General features: G+C 45.3%; 1 protein-coding gene across 2 annotated transcripts in view; it reads right to left on the bottom strand.

Moving 5' to 3' along the window:
- Positions 1-19,869, bottom strand: part of phrf1 (PHD and ring finger domains 1) — a 111,709-nt gene that overhangs the window by 77,669 nt on the left and 14,171 nt on the right. The window contains exon 1 of one of the 2 annotated variants that reach the window (XM_086008419.1): positions 4,819-4,907. In XM_086008419.1, the coding sequence (XP_085864545.1) occupies positions 4,819-4,824 (6 nt within the window). In that variant the 5' untranslated portion in view covers positions 4,825-4,907. Of the gene's footprint in view, positions 1-4,818; positions 4,940-19,869 lie in introns of those variants that run through there. The other variant, XM_086008418.1, reaches the window with a different exon arrangement.

Genomic DNA, 19,869 nt, shown 5'->3' on the forward strand with positions numbered 1-19,869 from the left:
GGATGGGTGCAGCGGTGAGAAGTGAGATTGGATCAGAAGATCAAGATGTAGAATCGCTTTGGGTGGAGATAAAAAATAAAGGGAAAAAGTCTGTGGTGGGCGGAGTCTACAGGCCCCCGAACAGTAGCAATATTGTTGGACAGAGTATAAATCAACAAATAATGGAGGCCTGTAAAAAAGGTACGGTAATAATCATGGGTGATTTTAATCTCCATATTGATTGGACAAATCAAATTGGCCATGGTCGCCTTGAGAGGGATCTGGGATGGTTTCCCAGAACAGTATGTAATGGAACCAACCAGGGAGCAGGCTATCTTGGATCTGGTACTGTGTAATGAGACAGAATTAATAAATGATCTTATAGTAAAGGATCCTCTAGGAAAGAGTGATCATAGCATGGTTGAATTTCAAATTCAGTTGGAGGGTGAGAAAGTTGTATCTCAAACCAGTGTCCTGATCTTAAACAAAGGCAATTACAATGGCACGAGGGCAGAACTGGCTAAAGTGGACTGGAAAAATAAATTAAAGGGTAAGACAGTTGAAATGCAGTGGTGGACATTTAAGGAGATATTTCCTAACTCTCAACAAAAATATATTCCAGTGAGAAAGAAAGATTTTAAGAGAAGGGAGCACGATCCCTGGCTAACTAAGGAAGTAAAGGATGGTATCAAATTGAAAACGAAGGCATACAATGTTGCCAAGATTGGTGGGAGGCCAGAGGATTGGGTAATTTTTAAAAACCAGCAAGGGACGACTAAAAAAAGAGATGAATTATGAGAGTAAACTGACAAGAAACATTAAAACAGATAGTAAGAGCTTCTACAGGTATATAAAAAGGAAGAGAGTAGCTAAAGTAAAGTAAACGTTGGTCCCTTAGAGGATGAGACTGGGGAATTAATCATGGGGAACGGGGAAATGGCAGAGACTCTGAACAAATATTTTGTATCTGTCTTCACGGTAGAAGACACGAACAACATCCCAATAATGGATAATCAACAGGCCACAGGGAGGGGGAACTAAAGACAATCACTATCACCAAGGAAAAAGTGCTTGGTAAAATCATGGGGCTAAAAGACGACAAGTCCCCTGGACCAGATGGCCTGCATCCCAGGGTCTTAAAAGAAGTGGCTGCAGAGATAGTAGATGCATTGGGTGTAATATACCAAAATTCCCTGGACTCTGGAGAGGTCCCAGCGGATTGGAAAACCGCTAATGTAACACCCCTATTTAAGAAAGGAGGGAAACAGAAAGCAGGAAACTATAGACCAGTTAGCCTAACATCTGTCGGTGGGAAAATGCTGGAGTCCTTCATTAAGGAAGCGGTAGCAGGGCATTTGGAAAATCATAATGCAGTCAAGCAGAGTCAGCATGGTTTTATGAAAGGGAAATCATGTTTAACAAATTTGCTGGAGTTCTTTAAGGATGTAACGATCAGGGTGGACAAAGGTGAGCCAGTGGATGTGTATTTGGACCTGGGGGTCCTTGTGCATGAAACACAAAAAGTTAGCATGCAGGTACAGCAAGTAATCAAAAAGGCAAATGGAATGTTGGCCTTTATTGCAAGGGGGTCGGAGTATAAAAGCAGGGAAGTCCTGCTGCAACTTGAGTACTGCATACAGTTTTGGTCACCTTATTTAAGGAAGGATATACTTGCATTGGAGGCAGTTCAGAGACGATTCACTAGGTTAATTCCAGAGATGAGGGGGTTGACTAGGTTGGGCTTATTCTCATTGGAATTTAGAAGAATGAGAGGTGATCTTATTGAAACATATAAGATACTGAGGGGGCTCGACAAGGTAGATGCAGAGAGGATGTTTCCCCTCGTGGGGAAATCTAGAACTCAGGGGCATAGTTTCAGAATAAAGGGTCGCCCTTTTAGAACTGAGATGAGAAGGAATTTCTTCTCTCAGAGGGTCGTAAATCTGTGGAATTCTCTGCCCAGAGAGCCACGGAGGCTGGGTCATTAAATACATTTAAGGTGGAGATAGACAGATTTTTGCAAGATAAGGGAGTGAAGGGTTATGGGGAGCGGGCGGGGAAGTAGCTTTGAGCCCAAGATCAGCCATGATCTTATTGAATGGCGGAGCAGGCTCGAGGGGCCAAGTGGCCTATTCCTGCTCCTATTTCTTATGTTCTTAATAGTTTTGCCCCACTGGTAGGGTTGCGAAGGGGTGGAAAGTTTCCAGTAAATTTCCAGAAATTTTTCATGGGAAGTTTAGCTTGGGAATTTTGCCCAAAAAAGCACATGCTAGCATAATATTGTTTTTTTTTGTATTTCTTTCATTTTTTTTCCACAGGTCCTCTCTTAAAATTACTAACAGAGATGGAATCTTAATTATTAAAAAATTTCTTAATCAATGTATGTTTATCTTCTTACTTGGCTTGTTTTAATAATTACAAGTTTTGTGTGTGACTGTGAACAAATGTGTCCTGATTGGGTGGATGAGCGATTAGCTCCCTCTATTGGTGATGTAGCATCGTGCGTGCACAGGTCATGCTTCCATCACATGGAGCATCATGAAAAATTTACTCACCCTGTTGCAATCGTGCTGATCGACCGCAGTTTGACACAGAGACGAATGCCCTTTATTTCTCTGTATAGAATAATGCCACGTTTACCGTCGGATGTGTGGAAGCATTTTACCCCAGGCATTAAAGATGGAAAGACTGTGTACATGTGCAATCACTGTACAAAGCCATATGTAAAGAATGCCACAAAGATGCAGCAGCATTTATCCAAATGTAACAATTTCAGTCAAAGCTCACAGCAGTCAGCTCAGAGTTCCTCTGCTTCCATTCAAGAGGATGATGGTTAACATTCAGCATCAGGCTCCTTATCATCAGCAACTCCTGGCCCACTTGGAAGGTTCTTTAATACAATGGATAACCATAGCCAGAAGAATGCAGATGAGTGCCTTGCTCAAGCTGTATATGCAACAGGCTCATCCCTCATGCTCACAGCCAATGTGTACTGGAAGAGATTTTTCAATGTTATTCGCCCTGCATACTGTCCTCCCACCAGACATGTTTTGTCTACTTATTTGCTGGAGGCTGAGTATAACAGAGTCCAAGGAATGCTCAAAGAAACGATAGAGATGGCAGACTGTGTTGCAGTTATCTCAGATGGGTGGTCAAATGTACGAGGGGAGGGCATCATAAACTACATCGTCTCCACTCCTCTCCCAGTGTTCTTCAAGAGCACAGACACGAAGGACAACAGACACACAGGCACATGCATTGCTGATGAGCTGAAAGCGGTCATCAACGATCTTGGATCACAAAAGGTCTTTGCAGTAGTTACTGACAATGCTGCGAATATGAAGGCTGCTTGGGCTCAAGTGGAGGAGGCCTACCCTCATATTACGTCTATTGGGTGCGCAGCTCATGGGCTTAACCTGCTCCTCAAGGACATCATGGGTTTGAGAACCATGGAAACACTGTACAAGAGAGCCAAGCAAGTTGTTAAGTATGTCAGGGGAAAACAGGTAGTTGCAGCAACCTACAACTCCAAGCAAACGACAAAGAACAAGAACACCACACTGAAGCTGCCCAGCAACACTAGATGGGGTGACGTTGTCATAATGTACAACAGCCTTCTGGAGGGTAAGGAGTCGCTGCAAGAAATGGCAATATCCCAGTCTGGGGATGTGGAAACCACCATCAAGAAAATACTGCTGGATGATGTGTTTTGGGAGAGAGTGGTTAGCAGCCTTAAACTACTCTCACCAGTAGCATCTGCAATTGCTCAGATTGAAGGAGGTGACGCTGTCTTGTCAGATGTTCTCAGGCTTTTTGCTGATTTAAAAGAACAAATCCGCATTGCCCTACCCACATCCCTGCTGCTCAAAGCAGAGGAGAAGGCAATTGTTCAATTCATACAGACGCGTCGAGAATTGTGTGTCAAGCCGATTCATGCTGCAGCATACATGCTGGTCCCAAAGCATGTTGGGAGACCAATACTTCCTGGAGAACAGATCAACAGCGCTTACAGTGTGATTTCTACCCTCTCACGCCACCTCAATCTGGACGTGGGCAAAGTTCTGGGAAGTCTGGCAAAGTTCTCTACCAAGCAAGGTCTTTGGAATGGGGACGGGATATGGGAATCATGCAAGCATATCAGTGCACATACCTGGTGGAAGGGACTTTGTGCATCTGAGGCCCTGTCACCCATTGCATCAGTGATACTCCGAATCCCACCTTCATCAGCGGCCTCTGAACGAAACTGGTCACTTTTTGGGAATACGCATACAAAGGTGCGCAACAGGCTGACTAACGAGAGTGGAGAAACTGGTGGCTATCCGGGCGAACCTACAACTTATTGAGCCAGATACAGAAGTGTCCACCACACAGCTAGACACTGACACAGAGGAGGAAATGGACACGTCAGAGCCAGAGTCAGAGAATCAGGAGGAGCAATGAGGAGTAGAAGACTCAGAAGACTCATGAGTAGAAGACTCAAAGGGACAAAATAAGGACAAATTACAGGCTAAATAAGCTGACGCTCTTTTTATTTTAGTTTAGATGGGTCTTTTTTGTGGGGGTTCAATAAAGTTCAAAATTATAACCTAAATAAAGTTTTGAAAGCCTGTTTGTATTTGTATGGAACAGTATGTCTATCTTGATGACAAAGATAATATAAGGGTCAGAGACAAAAACCATCAGTGTGCAAAAAAACTCAAAATTCCCATAAATTCCCAAAAATTCCCATGGAAAGTTTCCTCTTTTAAAAATTCCCGGCCTTCTGCAATCCTACCCACTGGTATATCCAGCTTGTCCAATACAGTCCCTCCGTTTGCTCAACATTGTGCCGAACATTACCTTCATCGCTGAAAATGGTGACAATTTCCCGTTTTCCCCGCGCTTTTCCCAGCGCTGCGTTTATGTTAATCAGTCCATCCTGACTGTCGTCGTCCATAGTGTACACTCAGAACTGGAATATCTGCAAGAAACAAAAAGAGTTTTCGTTAACAAAACCCAGCAGGGGCAACAGTCAGAAAGAGAGCAACCAGCTTTGTAGCTCATCACGTCTGTGATCACCGTCATAGAATCACACAGTGATACAGCACAGAGGGAGGCCATTCGGCCCATCGGGCCTGTGCCGGCTCTTTGAAAGAGCTCTCCAATTAGTCCCACTCCCCCCTGCCCTTTTCCCCACAGCCCTGTAATTTTTCCTTTTCAAGTATTTATCCAATTCCCTTTTGAAAGTTACTGTTGAATCTGCTTTCAGGCAGCGCATTCCAGATCATCATAACTCGCTGTGTGAAAAAAATTTAATCTCCCCTCTGGTTCTTTTGCCAATCACCTTCACTCCGTGTCCTCTGGTTACCGACCCTCCTGCCACTGGAAACAGTTTCTCCTTATTTACTCGATCAAAACCCTTCATGATTTTGAACACCTCCACCAAATCTCCTCTTAAACTTCTCGGCTCTAAGGAGGACAATCCCAGCTTCTCCAGTCCCTCCACATTACTGAAGTCCCTCATCCCTGGAACCATTCTAGTCAATCTCTTCGGCACCTCTCTAAGGCCTTGACATCCTTCCTAAAGTGTGGTGCCCAGAACTGGCCACAACACTCCAGCTGTGGCCGAACCAGTGTTTTATAAAAGGTCATTTCAAATCTTGCTGCTTTTCTGTTTCCCTTAGACCCAGAAAGATACCAGTCTAGGTGGCCTATGCAGGCCTGCGCCCTGGAGTCACGTATAAAGATAAGCCCGTTCCCATTAATTGCCCGATATCTCTAGGTACTGACAGATCTTGAGAGTTCTGATTAGGATTGGTCCATCAATGAAGCAACAGCACTGAAAACAATCCTTGCTAAATCTCCAGGTCCACAAGCTCAAACTGGACCAACCCATGAGTAACCCATAAGTGCAAATAGACTCAATTTTCTGGGCTTCGAGGATTGACATGGTCTGGGTCCCATGTGACCCATGGGTGGACAACCTTGGCCAAGACCGAGTGGATCACAGCATCTCGACTTGTAAAGGAAATCTGTTTCACGGACGAGACGTTAAACCGAGGCCCCGTCTGCCCTCTCAGGTGGATGTGCAAGGTCGCACGGACACTATTCAGACAAGTGCAGGGGAGTTCTCCCCGGTGCACTCCCTCAACCTCCATCAGTAAAAACAGATGCCGTTTGTGGGATCCTGCTTTGCACAAATTGACTGCCTTGTTTCCTTACATTACAACAGCGAAGACACTTCAAAAGTACTTCATTGGCTATGGAGTGCTTTGAGGTACCCGGAGGTCATGAAAGGTTTGATATAAATGCAAGTCTACCTTCTTTATCAGTGCGTGGGTCATTTTTTAATCAATATACAGCATGAGAAACAATATGCTCGGAAACCAAGAACTACAGAACACCAGAATCTGATGACCTTGCAAACCTTCTGAGATGCCCTCACAGACCCCCGAAGAGCAAAGGACACGAGCTTGAAAGAATATGGTCTAGGTATATACAGAAATGTATGCACGCTGGTCATGCCTTCAAAGGCGCTGGGTACAGAAATCCCACAAAATTTATATCTTTCTTGCAGCTATTTGGTTACCTTGTATATTTCTCATATTTCATACATCCTCACCCAATTATAATGCAATATTGCAGTAAAATGCCTGATCCTCGATATTGGTGTCCTATGAAACAGAGCTAAGTGATTCTACAGTCAGTGGGTAAAGTAAGCTGGGATGTTCTCAGTGTCCCAGTTTCTGGTCCAAAGCAGGTCTGTAGTCTGCAAAGTGCCTTTTGCTTCAGAGCCAAAGCATTTCATAGCATCTGGCCCAGTCTATCCGAAGCAACCACGATAAAACTGCCATAAGAAATGAAGAGCTCGCATTTATATAGCACACCATGTCCCAAAAGAATTTGGTATCCCTTCTGAACTTCAGCCAGTGTTGTTATGTAGGTGGCGGCATTCTCACATCTGCATCAGGTCGTGGATTCGAGCCCCACTGCAGGACATGAGCACGTCATCCAGGCTGACATTATACTGCAGTACGAGGGAGTGCTGCGCCGTCAGAGGCCTTGCCTTTCCGAAGTCAGGTTAAACCGAGGACTCAGCTACCTGTTCAGACGGATACATGGCACTGTGCGAAGAGCAGGGAACTCTCCCAGTATCCTGGGCAACATTCCTCCCCCACGGTACGCCGCTAAAATGCATTAACTGATCATTTATCTCACTTTCTGTCTGTAGGACCTTACTGTGTATAAACTGGCTGTTCATTTTTTTATTCATTCACGGGATGTTGGCATCTCTGGGAAGGTCAGCACTTATTGTCAATCCCTAATTACCCTCGAGAGGTTGCTGGTGAGCTGCCTTATACAATTGAATGGCTTGCTGGGCCATTTCCGAGGGCAGTTGAGAGTCAACCACATTGCTGTGGGTCTGGAGTCACATATAGGCCAGACCGGGTAAGGACGGCGGATTTCCTTCCCTAAAGGGCATCAGTGAACCAGATGGGTTTTTACGAGTTGGGATACTAACCTTTTCCTCCAGATTTATTGAATTATTTAAATTCCCCAGCTGCTGAGGTGAATTACTAGCCCAGTAACATAGCCACTATGCTACTGAACCCTATTAGTATGTTGGTTTATTTACCTACATAACAACAGTGACTACACTTCAAAACGTCATTCATTGGCTCTGAAGCAGCGCAGTCCATGTGGTGAGGGTGTTATTCTTTATAGACGTTAAGACCTTGGTGTGGGACTGGAGTCACATGTAGGCCCAGACTGGGTAAGGACGGCAGGATTCCTTCCCTAAAGGACATGAGTGAACCAGGTGGGTTTTTACAACAATCCGACAGCCTCATGGTCACTTTTACTGATCCCAGATTTTAATTTCCAGATTTTTTTTTCTTAACTGAATTGAAATTCTCAAACTGCCCTGGTGAGATGTGAACTCCTGTTCTGCAGGGCTCTAGATTACCAGTTCAGTACCGTGATCATTACACTACCGCACCCTTTATTATTTGCTAATAATTACAAGACCAGGTTGAGCACTTCAAACCACATAATGAGCCTCTGGACCTCAAATAACTCCTGTGTAATTTTTTCAAAATTAATGTCATCAGAAAGATTGGCGTCTGAACAAAGGCGTCCCATCGGCTTTGGCCCAACAGAAACCAGAATGCAAAACCAAAAACAAAGCAGTCAGTTACCAGTATGTGCATCTATAAGACGCCACCTCCAAAACTGGGTGTATACACAGACTGGACCTGGAGTGGAGCAGGTGCAACAACAATTCGTATTTATATAGCGCCTTTAACGTAGTAAAACGTCCCAAGGAGCTTCACAGGAGCGATTATCAAACAAAATCCGACACCGAGCCACACAAGGAGATATTAGGACAGGTGACCAAAAGATTGGTCAAAGAGGTCGGTTTTAAAGAGCGTCTTAAAGGAGGAGAGGGAGGCGGGGAGGTTTAGGGAGGGAATTCCACAGCTCAGGGCCCAGGCGGCTGAAGACACGGCCGCCAATGGTGGAGCGATGGAAATCGAGGATGCGCAAGAGGCCAGAATTGGAGGAGTGCAGAGATCTCGGAGGGTTGTGGGACTGGAGGAGGTTACAGAGATGGGGAGGGGTGAGGCCATGAAGGTATTTGAACACAAGGATAAGAATTTTAAAATCAAGGCATTACCAGACCAGGAGCCAATGTAGGTCAGCGAGTACAGAGGTGATGGGACCTGGTGCGAGTTAGGATACGGGCAGCAGAGTTTCGGATGAACTCAAGTTGAAGGAGGGTGGTTGATGGGAGGGAGGCTGGCCAGGAGAGTGTTGGAATAGTCCAATCTGGAGGTGAGAGAGAGAGTTTCAGCAGCAGATGAGCTGAGGTAGGAGCGCAGACGTCACAGTGGTGAAAGGAGAAGATGTGTGGTTGGAACCTCAGCTCAGGATCAAATAGGAAGCGGAGGTTGTGAACAGTCGGGTTCAGCCTCAGACCGTGGCCAGGGAGGGGGAGTCGGTGGCCAGGGAATGGAATTTGTGGCGTCATGACCGTCAACCCTAAAACCTTCTCCCGTGTCGCAATAATCATGAGAAAACAGCAATTCTTCCTCTCTGTTAGTGGTGCAACTCTGCCACCGCGACGCTGCCGTTAAGGCCAGTCACTGACCGATCAGTGCCCAGCTTCCACCTTCCGGCCCAACACAATCCACAATACTGAGCTCCAGCTCCAGCTCGCTGCTCCCCCTGTCCGTCTCCCTCCCCCCTCCCCTATAGAACATTGGTACCAATACACTAAACAGATCTGGAGACAGCACTAAAAACATCGTGACTTAACCGCAATAAATAAAACATTTTTTTTTTTTTTTTTTTAAAAAGGCTGCAAATCTGATATGACGAAGGGTCAATCCCCGGAATGTTAACCAGTCTTTCTCGATACCGATGCTGTCTGACCTGTTGTGTATCGCCAGCATTTTCTACTGCTATTTTATAAATATATTGTTGTGTATGTGCCTTTAAGAGAAGAACTGATTCTATACTGCAGTACCGGCAGTGACCACCCCTGTATATAAAGCCATAGCAGGCTTCTGTATTTCAGTCTTGAATTACTCTCTGTTCAGTAAATACCTGTTTTATTGTTCTCCTGCAGTCTGAGTATTATTGATCCTCGGACACTACACTGGCGATGGGCAGGTTTGAACTCACCTACAGTACTGCATCACCTCACGGGGATCTTTTCCCTGAAGAGAAGCTTCTTGGAGGTCGAAGTCAGAACGGCGGGCGTCGACCGCGGGCAACCGCCCAGGGATCCATCGGAGAGTTGCAGGGGAGGCTGTGGAGAGCTGGGCCTGGCTCCCCAGTGTTCCAGCAAGTCGTGCTGGTAGCAGGTAGTGCGCTGACCCTTCCGGACTGCGGCGGGCTCGGGCTCGATCGAGCGGCTCTGCAAAGGGGCCGTGCAGCATCGTCGGGAGGAAGAGAGGGTGGAGCGCACAGGGCGCGGTCGGTGCTCAAGAACAGGGCAGCGTGGAGAGGATAGAACGCGGGGAAGGAAAAGTGATACGCGCCGAAGCCGCGGGTCGCGCCATTACCCTGTAGAATGCTAGGAGCAGCGTGGCAGCAAGGGGAAGAAGGAAAAGCGCGGGAGGCGCCATTTTATTCCATTGGGGAAGAAGGAAAAGCGTGGGAGGCACCATTTTAAATCACTCAAGATGCCGAAGAGTGGCAGTATCACTGCTTTCGACAACGAGGTAGAAGACTGGACCACGTATGTGGAAAGAATTGAAGTGTACTGCAAGGCAAATGAGGTGGCCGATGGAAAGAAGGCGTCGGTATTATTAAATCTGATGGGCGCGAGAACGTACGGCCTATTGCGGAATTTAATTACCCCAGCTAAACCAATGGAGAAAAGTTTTGAAGAGATTGTTAATATCTTACAGGAACACCTAAACCCTACACCGCTGCTGATAGCAGAAAGATTCAAGTTCCATAAAAGAAACCAGCACAAAGATGAGAGCAATGCTGACTATCTTACGGAACTACGCAAGTTATCGAAGCACTGCCAGTTCGGAGCAGGACTGGCAGACACCTTACGGGATAAGTTTGTCTGCGGGCTCCAGAGTGAAGGAACCCAGAAACGACTACTTTCGGAAAAGGACCTGACGCTAGAACAGGCTTTCAGCGTGGCAGTATCCTACGAAGCAGCAGCACGGGGAGCTGCGGAAATACAACAGAAACCACAAGAATACAGCGCTAACGAAATGGCGTATGGAGCAGAAAAGTGCTGTCGCTGCGGCAGAACAACCCATGATCAGAAGGACTGCTGGTTTAAGGACAAAGTATGCAGGCAATGTGGTAAAATGGGACACATAGCAAGAGTCTGCAGGTCGGGAAAGAAAACCAACACTACAAGAACTACTAAGGAAAAGTACAAGAAAGTAAAGAAATTGACAGACAGTAGTTCGGAAGATCAGGAGAGTGATAATGGCTCCGGGAGCAGGAGACTAAGTTGTCTAAAGTTACACAACGTGATTGCAAAGGAGGATCACCGAACCATTTGGGTCACTCTCATGATAGCAGGGTCCCCAGTAAAGATGGAATTGGACACAGGATCAGCCCTAACTGTCATGAATCGACGAGACTATGAGCGGCTATTCTCACACATACCCTTGAAGGACACGTCCATTGTATTGAAGACATACACGGGGCAAAAAGTCTACCCGAGGAAAAATAAGGGTGCCAGTTGAATACAACAGCAAGGAAACACAGAAACTGTATCTATATATACTACCAGATGGAGGACCACCATTATTGGGATGTGAATGGATCCAAAAAATACAATTGGATTGGTATTCCATTCAGGCGCTAACTGTGACTGATAAAAAGGATGATGACGTCACACCTGGACGACTGTCAAAAATTCTGACTGACGCGAAAGAGGTGTTCCAACAAGGACTTGGGACTCTAAAAGGAGTAACGGCAACGATAAAAATCAAAGATAACGCAAACCCAAAATTTTTTAAGGCCAGACCGGTACCTTACGCGATCCGCCCAGCCGTTGAAGCAGAGCTGGAGAGTCTGGAGCGTTCGGGTGTGCTGTCCAAGGTGGACTGGAGCGAGTGGGCCACACCCATCGTTCCTGTAATGAAGAAATCATTGAGCAGCACGCCTGGGGAACCGAAGAAGGTTCGCATCTGTGGGGACTTCAAGGTAACTGAACCCAGTCCTGCACACAGTACAATATCCACTTCCACGGATAGAAGATATTTTCGCCTCACTATCTGGAGGGAAACGCTTTACAAAGATTGATCTGGCCCAAGCGTATCTACAAATGGAGGTGGAAGAAGCGTCTAGGAAATACCTCACGATAAACACTCACAAAGGCCTTTACCAGCACAATCGACTGGTATTCGGGGTAGCATCAGCCCCGGCTATTTGGCAGAGGGCGATGGAACAAGTCCTGCAAGGGATCCCGGGGACCCAGTGTTATTTGGACGACATCCTGGTTACGGGCGAAAATGACAGTGAACACCTTGCCAACCTGGAGCAGGTGCTCACGAGATTACAGGAATATGGGCTACGAGTCAACCGCCCCAAATGCGAGTTCTTCAGGAGACAAATCTCGTATTGTGGCCACATGATTGATGAGGAAGGGTTGCATAAGTCGCCGGACAAGATTGAGGCTGTAGTCAAGGCTCCAGCACCGGAAAATGTGTCGCAACTGAGGTCGTTCCTCGGGTTGGTGAACTACTACCATAAGTTCTTGCCGAATTTATCCACAATTTTGCACCCACTGAACTCCCTACTGCAAACTGGAGTAACATGGAAATGGAGTGATGAGTGTAAGCGTGCCTTTCAGAAATGTAAATGCCTAATCACTTCAAAAGAAGTATTGGCCCACTACAATCCAACACTACCGATTCGGTTAGCATGTGATGCGTCTCCCTATGGCATCGGAGCGGTGCTGTCACACAAATTCCCTGACGGTTCAGAGAGGCCAATAGCCTTTGCGTCGCGCTCGTTAACCTCAGCCGAGCGTAACTACGCCCAGATTGACAGGGAGGCCCTCAGCCTGGTGTGGGGGGTGAAGAAGTTCAATCACTATCTGCACGGGCAGAAATTCACCCTACTGACTGATCATCAGCCCCTGGTCTCCATTTTAACCCAAAGGGCGTTCCGGTGATGACGGCTGCAAAGATGGTCACTTTTTCTAGGGGCACATCAGTACGACATAGAGTACAAGGGTACAAAACAGCATGGAAACGCTGATGGGCTGTCGTGCCTACCGTTGCCTATGGTAGAGGAAGCACCTGCAGTGGACCCTGTTGAGATATTCCATGCGACCATAGTCGAATGTCTACCTGTTACAAACTCAAGTATAGAGAAGGAAACCCGAAATGACACTCTCTCGGGTCTATGATTTGACGGTGAAGGGATGGCCAGCACACGGCGACTCACTGTTGCCAGCATTCTCGCCAAGGAGATAACAGCTGTCAGTGTGCCGGGGGACCTTGATGTGTGGATCCCAAGTGGTAATTCCACCCAAGTTGAGAGATAGAGTGCTCAATGAGCTTCATGAGGGTCATCTGGGAGGGGTAAAAATGAAGAGCCTAGCCAGGGCGTTTGTGTGGTGGCCGGGAATCGATAAAGAAATCGAGGATATGACCAAGAGATGCACAGGATGCCAGAAGGTCCAAAACGCTCCACCACAGGCCCCGCTACATCCATGGGAGTGGCCCTCATCTCCATGGCAACGGGTACACATTGATTTTGCTGGTCCATTTATGGACTCAATGTTCCTAATCGCTGTGGACGCCCATTCGAAATGGCCAGAGGTCATCAAAATGTCCTCCACCACCACGGAGAAAACTATTGCAGTCCTACAGACCATCTTCGCCAGGAATGGCTTGCCAGAACAGATTTGCTCCGACAATGGGCCACAGTTTGTGTCAGAGGATTTCCAGAGGTTTCTGAGGAATGGGGTGAAGCATTACACATCTGCCCCATATCATCCAGCCACAAATGGATTGGCTGAGAGGTTTGTTCAGACCTTTAAAAAGGCCATAAAGGCACTGCATAATGACGACATACCACTACAACACAAGGTGGATAATTTCTTGTTTGCTTACCGGAATGCGACACATGCAGTCACCAACCAAGCTCCAGCCATAATGTTCTTCAGCCGAAGGCTAAGATGTCGCCTCGATTTGCTCAAACCAAACATAAGACGAGATGTTGAGGATAAGCAATTCCAGCACATAAATGAGAAGCCAACCAGGAGCTTCAAGATAGGGCAACCAGTCTTGGCCCGCGACTACCGAACAGAAAAATGGCAGCCAGGAATGATATGCACACAGCAGGGACCACTAATGTACACAGTGGACGTTGGAGAGAGCATCGTGAGACGCCATGCTGACCAGATTCTAGAGTCACAGGAACAAGCCAAACCCATACCACGAGCAGGTGCACCTGGTAATCAACCCAAAGTGCAGATTGCGTCTACCTCAGAAGCAGTGGTATTGGAAGCTGACGAACCAACCAATGACAATGAGCCAGAATCAACTCCGCCGCAAGAACAGGATACTCGAGAAAGGCGCTATCCAATCAGGATCAGGAAGCCTCCTCAAAGACTGAACTTATAAATGATTATTTCAGTTGATGTATATAGTACAGCGAAAATTGTAATTGTAATTAGTTATTATTTAGTTGTTAAATGAATGTTATGTACTGTTTATCTAAAAGGGGAGGAATTGTTGTGTATGTGCCTTTAAGAGAAGAACTGATTCTATACTGCAGTACCGGCAGTGACCACCCCTGTATATAAAGCCATAGCAGGCTTCTGTATTTCAGTCTTGAATTACTCTCTGTTCAGTAAATACCTGTTTTATTGTTCTCCTGCAGTCTGAGTATTATTGTTCCTCGGACACTACATATATAAACTGCAGAGTTGCTGGGCCTGTTTTTCTGGAGACAGACTCAATGATGGACAACAACAGCTAGGACGGAACCTACATGCCGAGATGAATTTGAATGTCTTTGATGACATTAATGATTGTGACTAAATCCCGATCATTAATCCTAATGCGCTAAATCCCGCGTGCCCAGCACCCCCAGCCTTGCTGGAAAACACTGGCTCCAAACACACTCAATTTAAAATCCTCCATACCTCGCCCCACCATTGATGGGGGAGCCTTCAGCCTCCTCGATCCTCCTCTCTGGGACTCCCTAAACCCCTCCGCTTCCCCACCTTCAAATCTCTCTCTCTGACCGGGCTTTCAAGTCACCCTTCCAGATCGCTGTCCCATAACTCAACAACTGGCCCCTGATTTACCTTTTTGTACTTTATCTTTTCACCACCTTTTTGAAACGCCGGGTCCTTTTTCTACATTTAAAGTGCAATAGAAATACAAGCTGTTGTGAGTTTAGAAGAATGAGAGGGGATCTCATTGAAATGTATAAAATACTGACCGGGCTAGACAGACTGGATGCAGGGAGGATGTTTCCCCTGGCTGGGGGGGTCTAGAACAAGGGGTCACAGTCTAAGGATACGGGGTGGGATATTTAGGACTGAGATGAGGAGAAATTACTTCACTCAGAGGGTGGTGAACCTGTGGAATTCTCTACCACAGAGGCCAAGTCACTGAATATATTTAAGAAGGAGATAGATAGATTTCTAGACACAAACGGTGTCAAGGGGTATGGGGAGAGAGCGGGAATATGGTATTGAGATAGAGGATCAGCCATGATCACATTGAATGGCGGAGCAGGCTCGAAGGGCTGAATGGCTGACTCCTGCTCCTATTTTTCTATGTTTTTATATTTCTATGACATATTCACAAGTTAACTAGTAAAAGGCGACATTTGATTAACAAGGATCATCATCAGTAACTATTACAATTAGTTAGGTATCCCTAAACATCTCTGTCTCTTTCTCTTCCTTTAAGACACTCCTTAAAACCTACCTTAAATCATAGAAATTTACGGCACAGAAGGAGGCCATTCGGCCCATCATGTCTGTGCCAGAATTCGACCGCGCTTTTGGTCACCTGTCCTCATTTCTCCTAATGTGGCTCGGTGTCAAATTCTGTTTGATAGTCACTCCTTGGAATGTTTTACTATGTTAAAGGTGCTACATAAATGCAAGAAGCTGTTCTTGTTATCAATGACCTTTACACTAGCCTAGATAGCATCAGTACTAGATCTCATGATTTAAAAATAGACATTGCAAAAAAGGTAGACAATGAATCATCCTAGTGCATCAGCAATGCTGGACACTACAGAGACTCAGAGAGCAACTCCTCCGTGTACAAACTCTCCTCTTCCTCTCGCTAAAGACCTTAAAGACTTGCATTTCTATAGCACCTTTCACCCACTCAGGACGTCTCAAAGCGCTTTACAGCCAATGAAGTACTTTTTGAAGTGTAGTCACTGTTGTAATGTGGGAAACGCGGCAGCCAATTTGCGCACAGCAAGCTCCCACAAACAGCAATGTGATACTGAGCAGATCATCTGTTTTAGGGGGGGAGGGGAGGGGGGTCGAGGGTAGATTGAAAGAATTTTAAATCTGAGATTGATAGATTTTTGTTAACCAAAGGTATTAATGGATATGGGCCAAAGGCGGGTAGATGGAGTTAGGTCGCAGATCAGTCATGGTCTCATTGAATGGCGGAGCTGGCTCGAGGGGCTGAATGGCCTCCTCCTGTTCCTATGATTGAAGGACTAAGGGAGAGAATGAATATGAATTACTGTGCACCTTAAAAAAATTCTTTTTGCAACATTACCTAACAGTCCAACAAAATAGACGTACCTCTGGAATGATGGACTTTATCAAGAAAATACAGTGATAGCAAGGCAGCAAATGGGACATGCAATCCTAGTTATATTTATAGGTTAAAGAATAGAGAAAAGGCACCATTCACACTTTATAATCTGTTTTACAAAACTGGTGCTTTGCAATCTACTGTTAGATCTATGGTGCTGACGTACACCAAAACCCACACAATCTGCCCCGAACGAGTAAATCAACTCCCGGAACATTCCGAAATAAATCCATTCATTCTTGATCTGTTTTCAGATGCATCCAGCAAATCCAAACACGACATCGCATCACTACATGCACCAGAAATATCCTTGTATCAAAGCAGAAGTGCTCAGGTGTGAAACAACAGCCCATCGCCTCGTACAACTCGAGTACAATCCGATTAGGCACTCTGCAGCCTTCCGGACTCAATATCAAGTTCAACAATTTCAGATCATAAGCTCGGCCCCCATTTCATTTTCTCTTGTAATTGTTCCACTCCTTTCCCCCCCCCCCTTTCCTTTTGTTTCTCTCTCACACCTGGCAGCTATCTTTTGCCCTGTCAGTACACTTTACACCTAATCTCAGCCTATTACCATCTCGTCTAGCTTCTAATCTCTTTTACTTCTTTTGTTTCTTTTATTCTTTTGTCCGATCGCAGCCCTGCCTTCGATCTAGTTTCTTTTCTTTCCAGTTTTGAAGAAGGGTTCGACCCGAAACGCCAACTCAAATTTCTCTCCACGGATGTTGCCTGACCTGCTGAGTTTTTCCAGCATTTTCTGTTGTTATTTCGAGTACAATCTGGTCACTTTGAAAACTTTCGACTGCTTTCTGAATGAGAGAAAGGGAACTGTTCCTGCTGTTTCTATGAAGCTGATCTGCTTACACTAAAATCTAATTTTAAAAACATCAATTAAATGAAGGTAATACGAACTGAATCAGAAGTGTGTGTATTGTAACATTTAATGCAGAATGTAACTGATGCGGGCGTTCACAGATATGAGGGGTTTTGATGGAATAAATTGAGAACATTTATTTCCACTAGTCGGTGAGCTGTTTGCGGTTGGGCATCAACTTAATGTCATTATCAGAAGAACCGAGGGAGATTTCTTTGCCCCCCCCCCCCGACAGAGGGTTGTTAGGACATCAGATTCCTGGAATCCTGAAACAGTGCTGGATTCGGAAATTTTCAAAAGGGAAATGGATAAATATTTGGAGAAAAATTTGAGAGATTGCTCGCTCGACTCTGTGGATATCGCTTTCAGAGCACAGGCGCGATGGGCCGAAAGGCCTCTTCTGTACTGTAAAATTCTACAATTTTAACAGCAAATCATTTGTAGTAAAAGGATTAAGATTTTACAAAAATTGAACAAAAGCCATCTTTCGATCAATTATTAATAAACTTGAAATATGCAGTGATTATACTCTAACACAGTGTTGTCACAAGTATTTCAGTCACGAGTAATAATGAGCAAGGGAGTTAGATAGATTTCTTTCAGAAAGTAACATTTTGGGATCCAGTTTACGAGTAATTTGTGACGTGACGTGGTAAGAACAGCGTGCTTGGAAGGAACAGAGGAATTTGGACCTATGGTTCCCAAAGGGATTTGATCAAGTACCACGTAATAGACTTGTTAGCAAAATTGAAGCCGATAGGATTAAAGAGACAGCGGCAGAGTGGATACAAAATTAGCTCAGGAACAGAGAGTAGTGGTGAACGGTTATAGGAACATAGGAACAGGAGGAGGCCATTCAGCCCCTCGAGCCAGCTCCGCCATTCAATGAGATCACGGCTGATCTGCGACCTAACCCCATCTACCCGCCGTTGGCCCATATCCATTAATACCTTTGGTTAACAGAAAGCTATCAATCTCCGATTTAAAATTAACAATTGATCTAGCATCAATTGCCTTTTGCGGAAGAGCGTTCCAAACTTCTACCACCCTTTGTGTGTAGAAGTGTTTCCTAATTTCACTCCTGACAGGTCTGGCTCTAATTTTTAGACTCTGCCCCCTAGTCCGAGACTCCCCAACCAGCGGAAATAGTTTCTCTCTGTCTACCCTATCTGTTCCCCTTAATATCCTGAAAACTTCGATCAGATCACCCATTAACCGTCTAAATTCTAGGGAATACAACCCTAGTTTGTGTAATCTCTCCTCGTAACTTAACCCTTGAAGTCCGGGTATCATTCTGGTAAACCTACGCTGCACTCCCTCCTTCCTAAGGTGTGGTGCCCAGAACTGCTCCCAGTGCTCCAGGTGTGGTCTAACCAGGGTTTTGTACAGCTGCAGCATAACTTCTACCCCCTTGTACTCTAGTCCTCTCGATATAAAGGCCAGCATTCCATTCGCCTTTCTGATTATTTCCTGTACCTGTTCATGACATTTTAATCATCTATGTACCTGGACCCCAAGTCTCTTTGGACCTCCACTGCTTTTTGCCTTTCACCATTTATAAAGTTCCCTGTTCTATCCTTTGTAGGTCCAAAGTGGATGACCTCACATTTGCATACATTGAAATCCATTTGCCACAGTTTTGCCCCAGTGTTTTTCAGACTGGAGGGAAGTATACATAGGATTACACAGGATATACAGCACAGGAACAGGCCATTCGGTCCAACCAGTCCTCTCGTCTTTCCTCATCTAACCCTATTGGCATAACCCTCTACGCCAAGTGTGGTCTAACCAAGGTTCGATACAAGTTTAGCATAATTTCACTACTTTTCAATTCTATCCCACTAGAAATAAACCCTAGTGCTTGGTTTGCTTTTTTATGGCCTTGTTAACTTCTGTCGATACTTTGTGATTTGTGTATTTGTACTCCGAGATCCCTTTGTTCCTCTATCCCACCTAGACTCACACCCTCCAAGTGATAAGTGACCTCCCTATTCTTCCTACCAAAATGTAATACCTCACATTTATCTGTGTTGAATTTCATTTGCCAATTATACGTCCATTCTGTAAGTTTATTAATGTCCTCCTGTAACTTGTTGCAGTCCTCCTCAGTATTGACTATCTCCCAATTTGGTGTCGTCCGCAAATTTAGAAATTGTATTTTTGATTCCAAGGTCTAAATCGTTAATATAAACTGTGAACAACAGTGGTCCCAGTACTGATCCTTGTGGAACACCACTACCCACCTTCTGCCACTGTGAATAGCTGCCCTTTACTCCCACTCTCTGCTTTCTGTCCTGAAGCCAGCTAGCAATCTGTTCTGCTACTTGTCCCAACTCCACATTCTCTGACCTTATTCATCAGTCTATTATGTGGTACCTTATCGAAGGCCTTTTGAAAATCTAGATAAATTACATCTACTGCATTACCCTTGTCTACTCTCTCTGTTACCACTTCAAAAAGTTCAATTAGGTTGGTCAAGCAAGACCCTTCTGAAATCCATACTATTAATTATTTTTTTCATTTCTAGCTGTTCTATTTTCTCCTTTAGTAGGGATTCCATTATTTTTCCTACCACTGATGTTAAGCTGACTGGTCTATAGTTCCCTGGACATGTTCTATCCCCCTTCTTAAATATAGGTATTATTACATTAGCTATCCGCCAGTCCTCTGGCACTGCACCTTTTTCTAATTAATTACTAAATATGTGCAGTAATGCCACTGCTATTTCTTCCCTAGATT

The sequence above is a fragment of the Somniosus microcephalus genome, chromosome 15 (genome assembly GCF_052327205.1).
Source record: "Somniosus microcephalus isolate GS21.2 chromosome 15, FLI_Smic_1.0, whole genome shotgun sequence".
NCBI classification, from domain to species: Eukaryota; Metazoa; Chordata; class Chondrichthyes; order Squaliformes; family Somniosidae; genus Somniosus; species Somniosus microcephalus.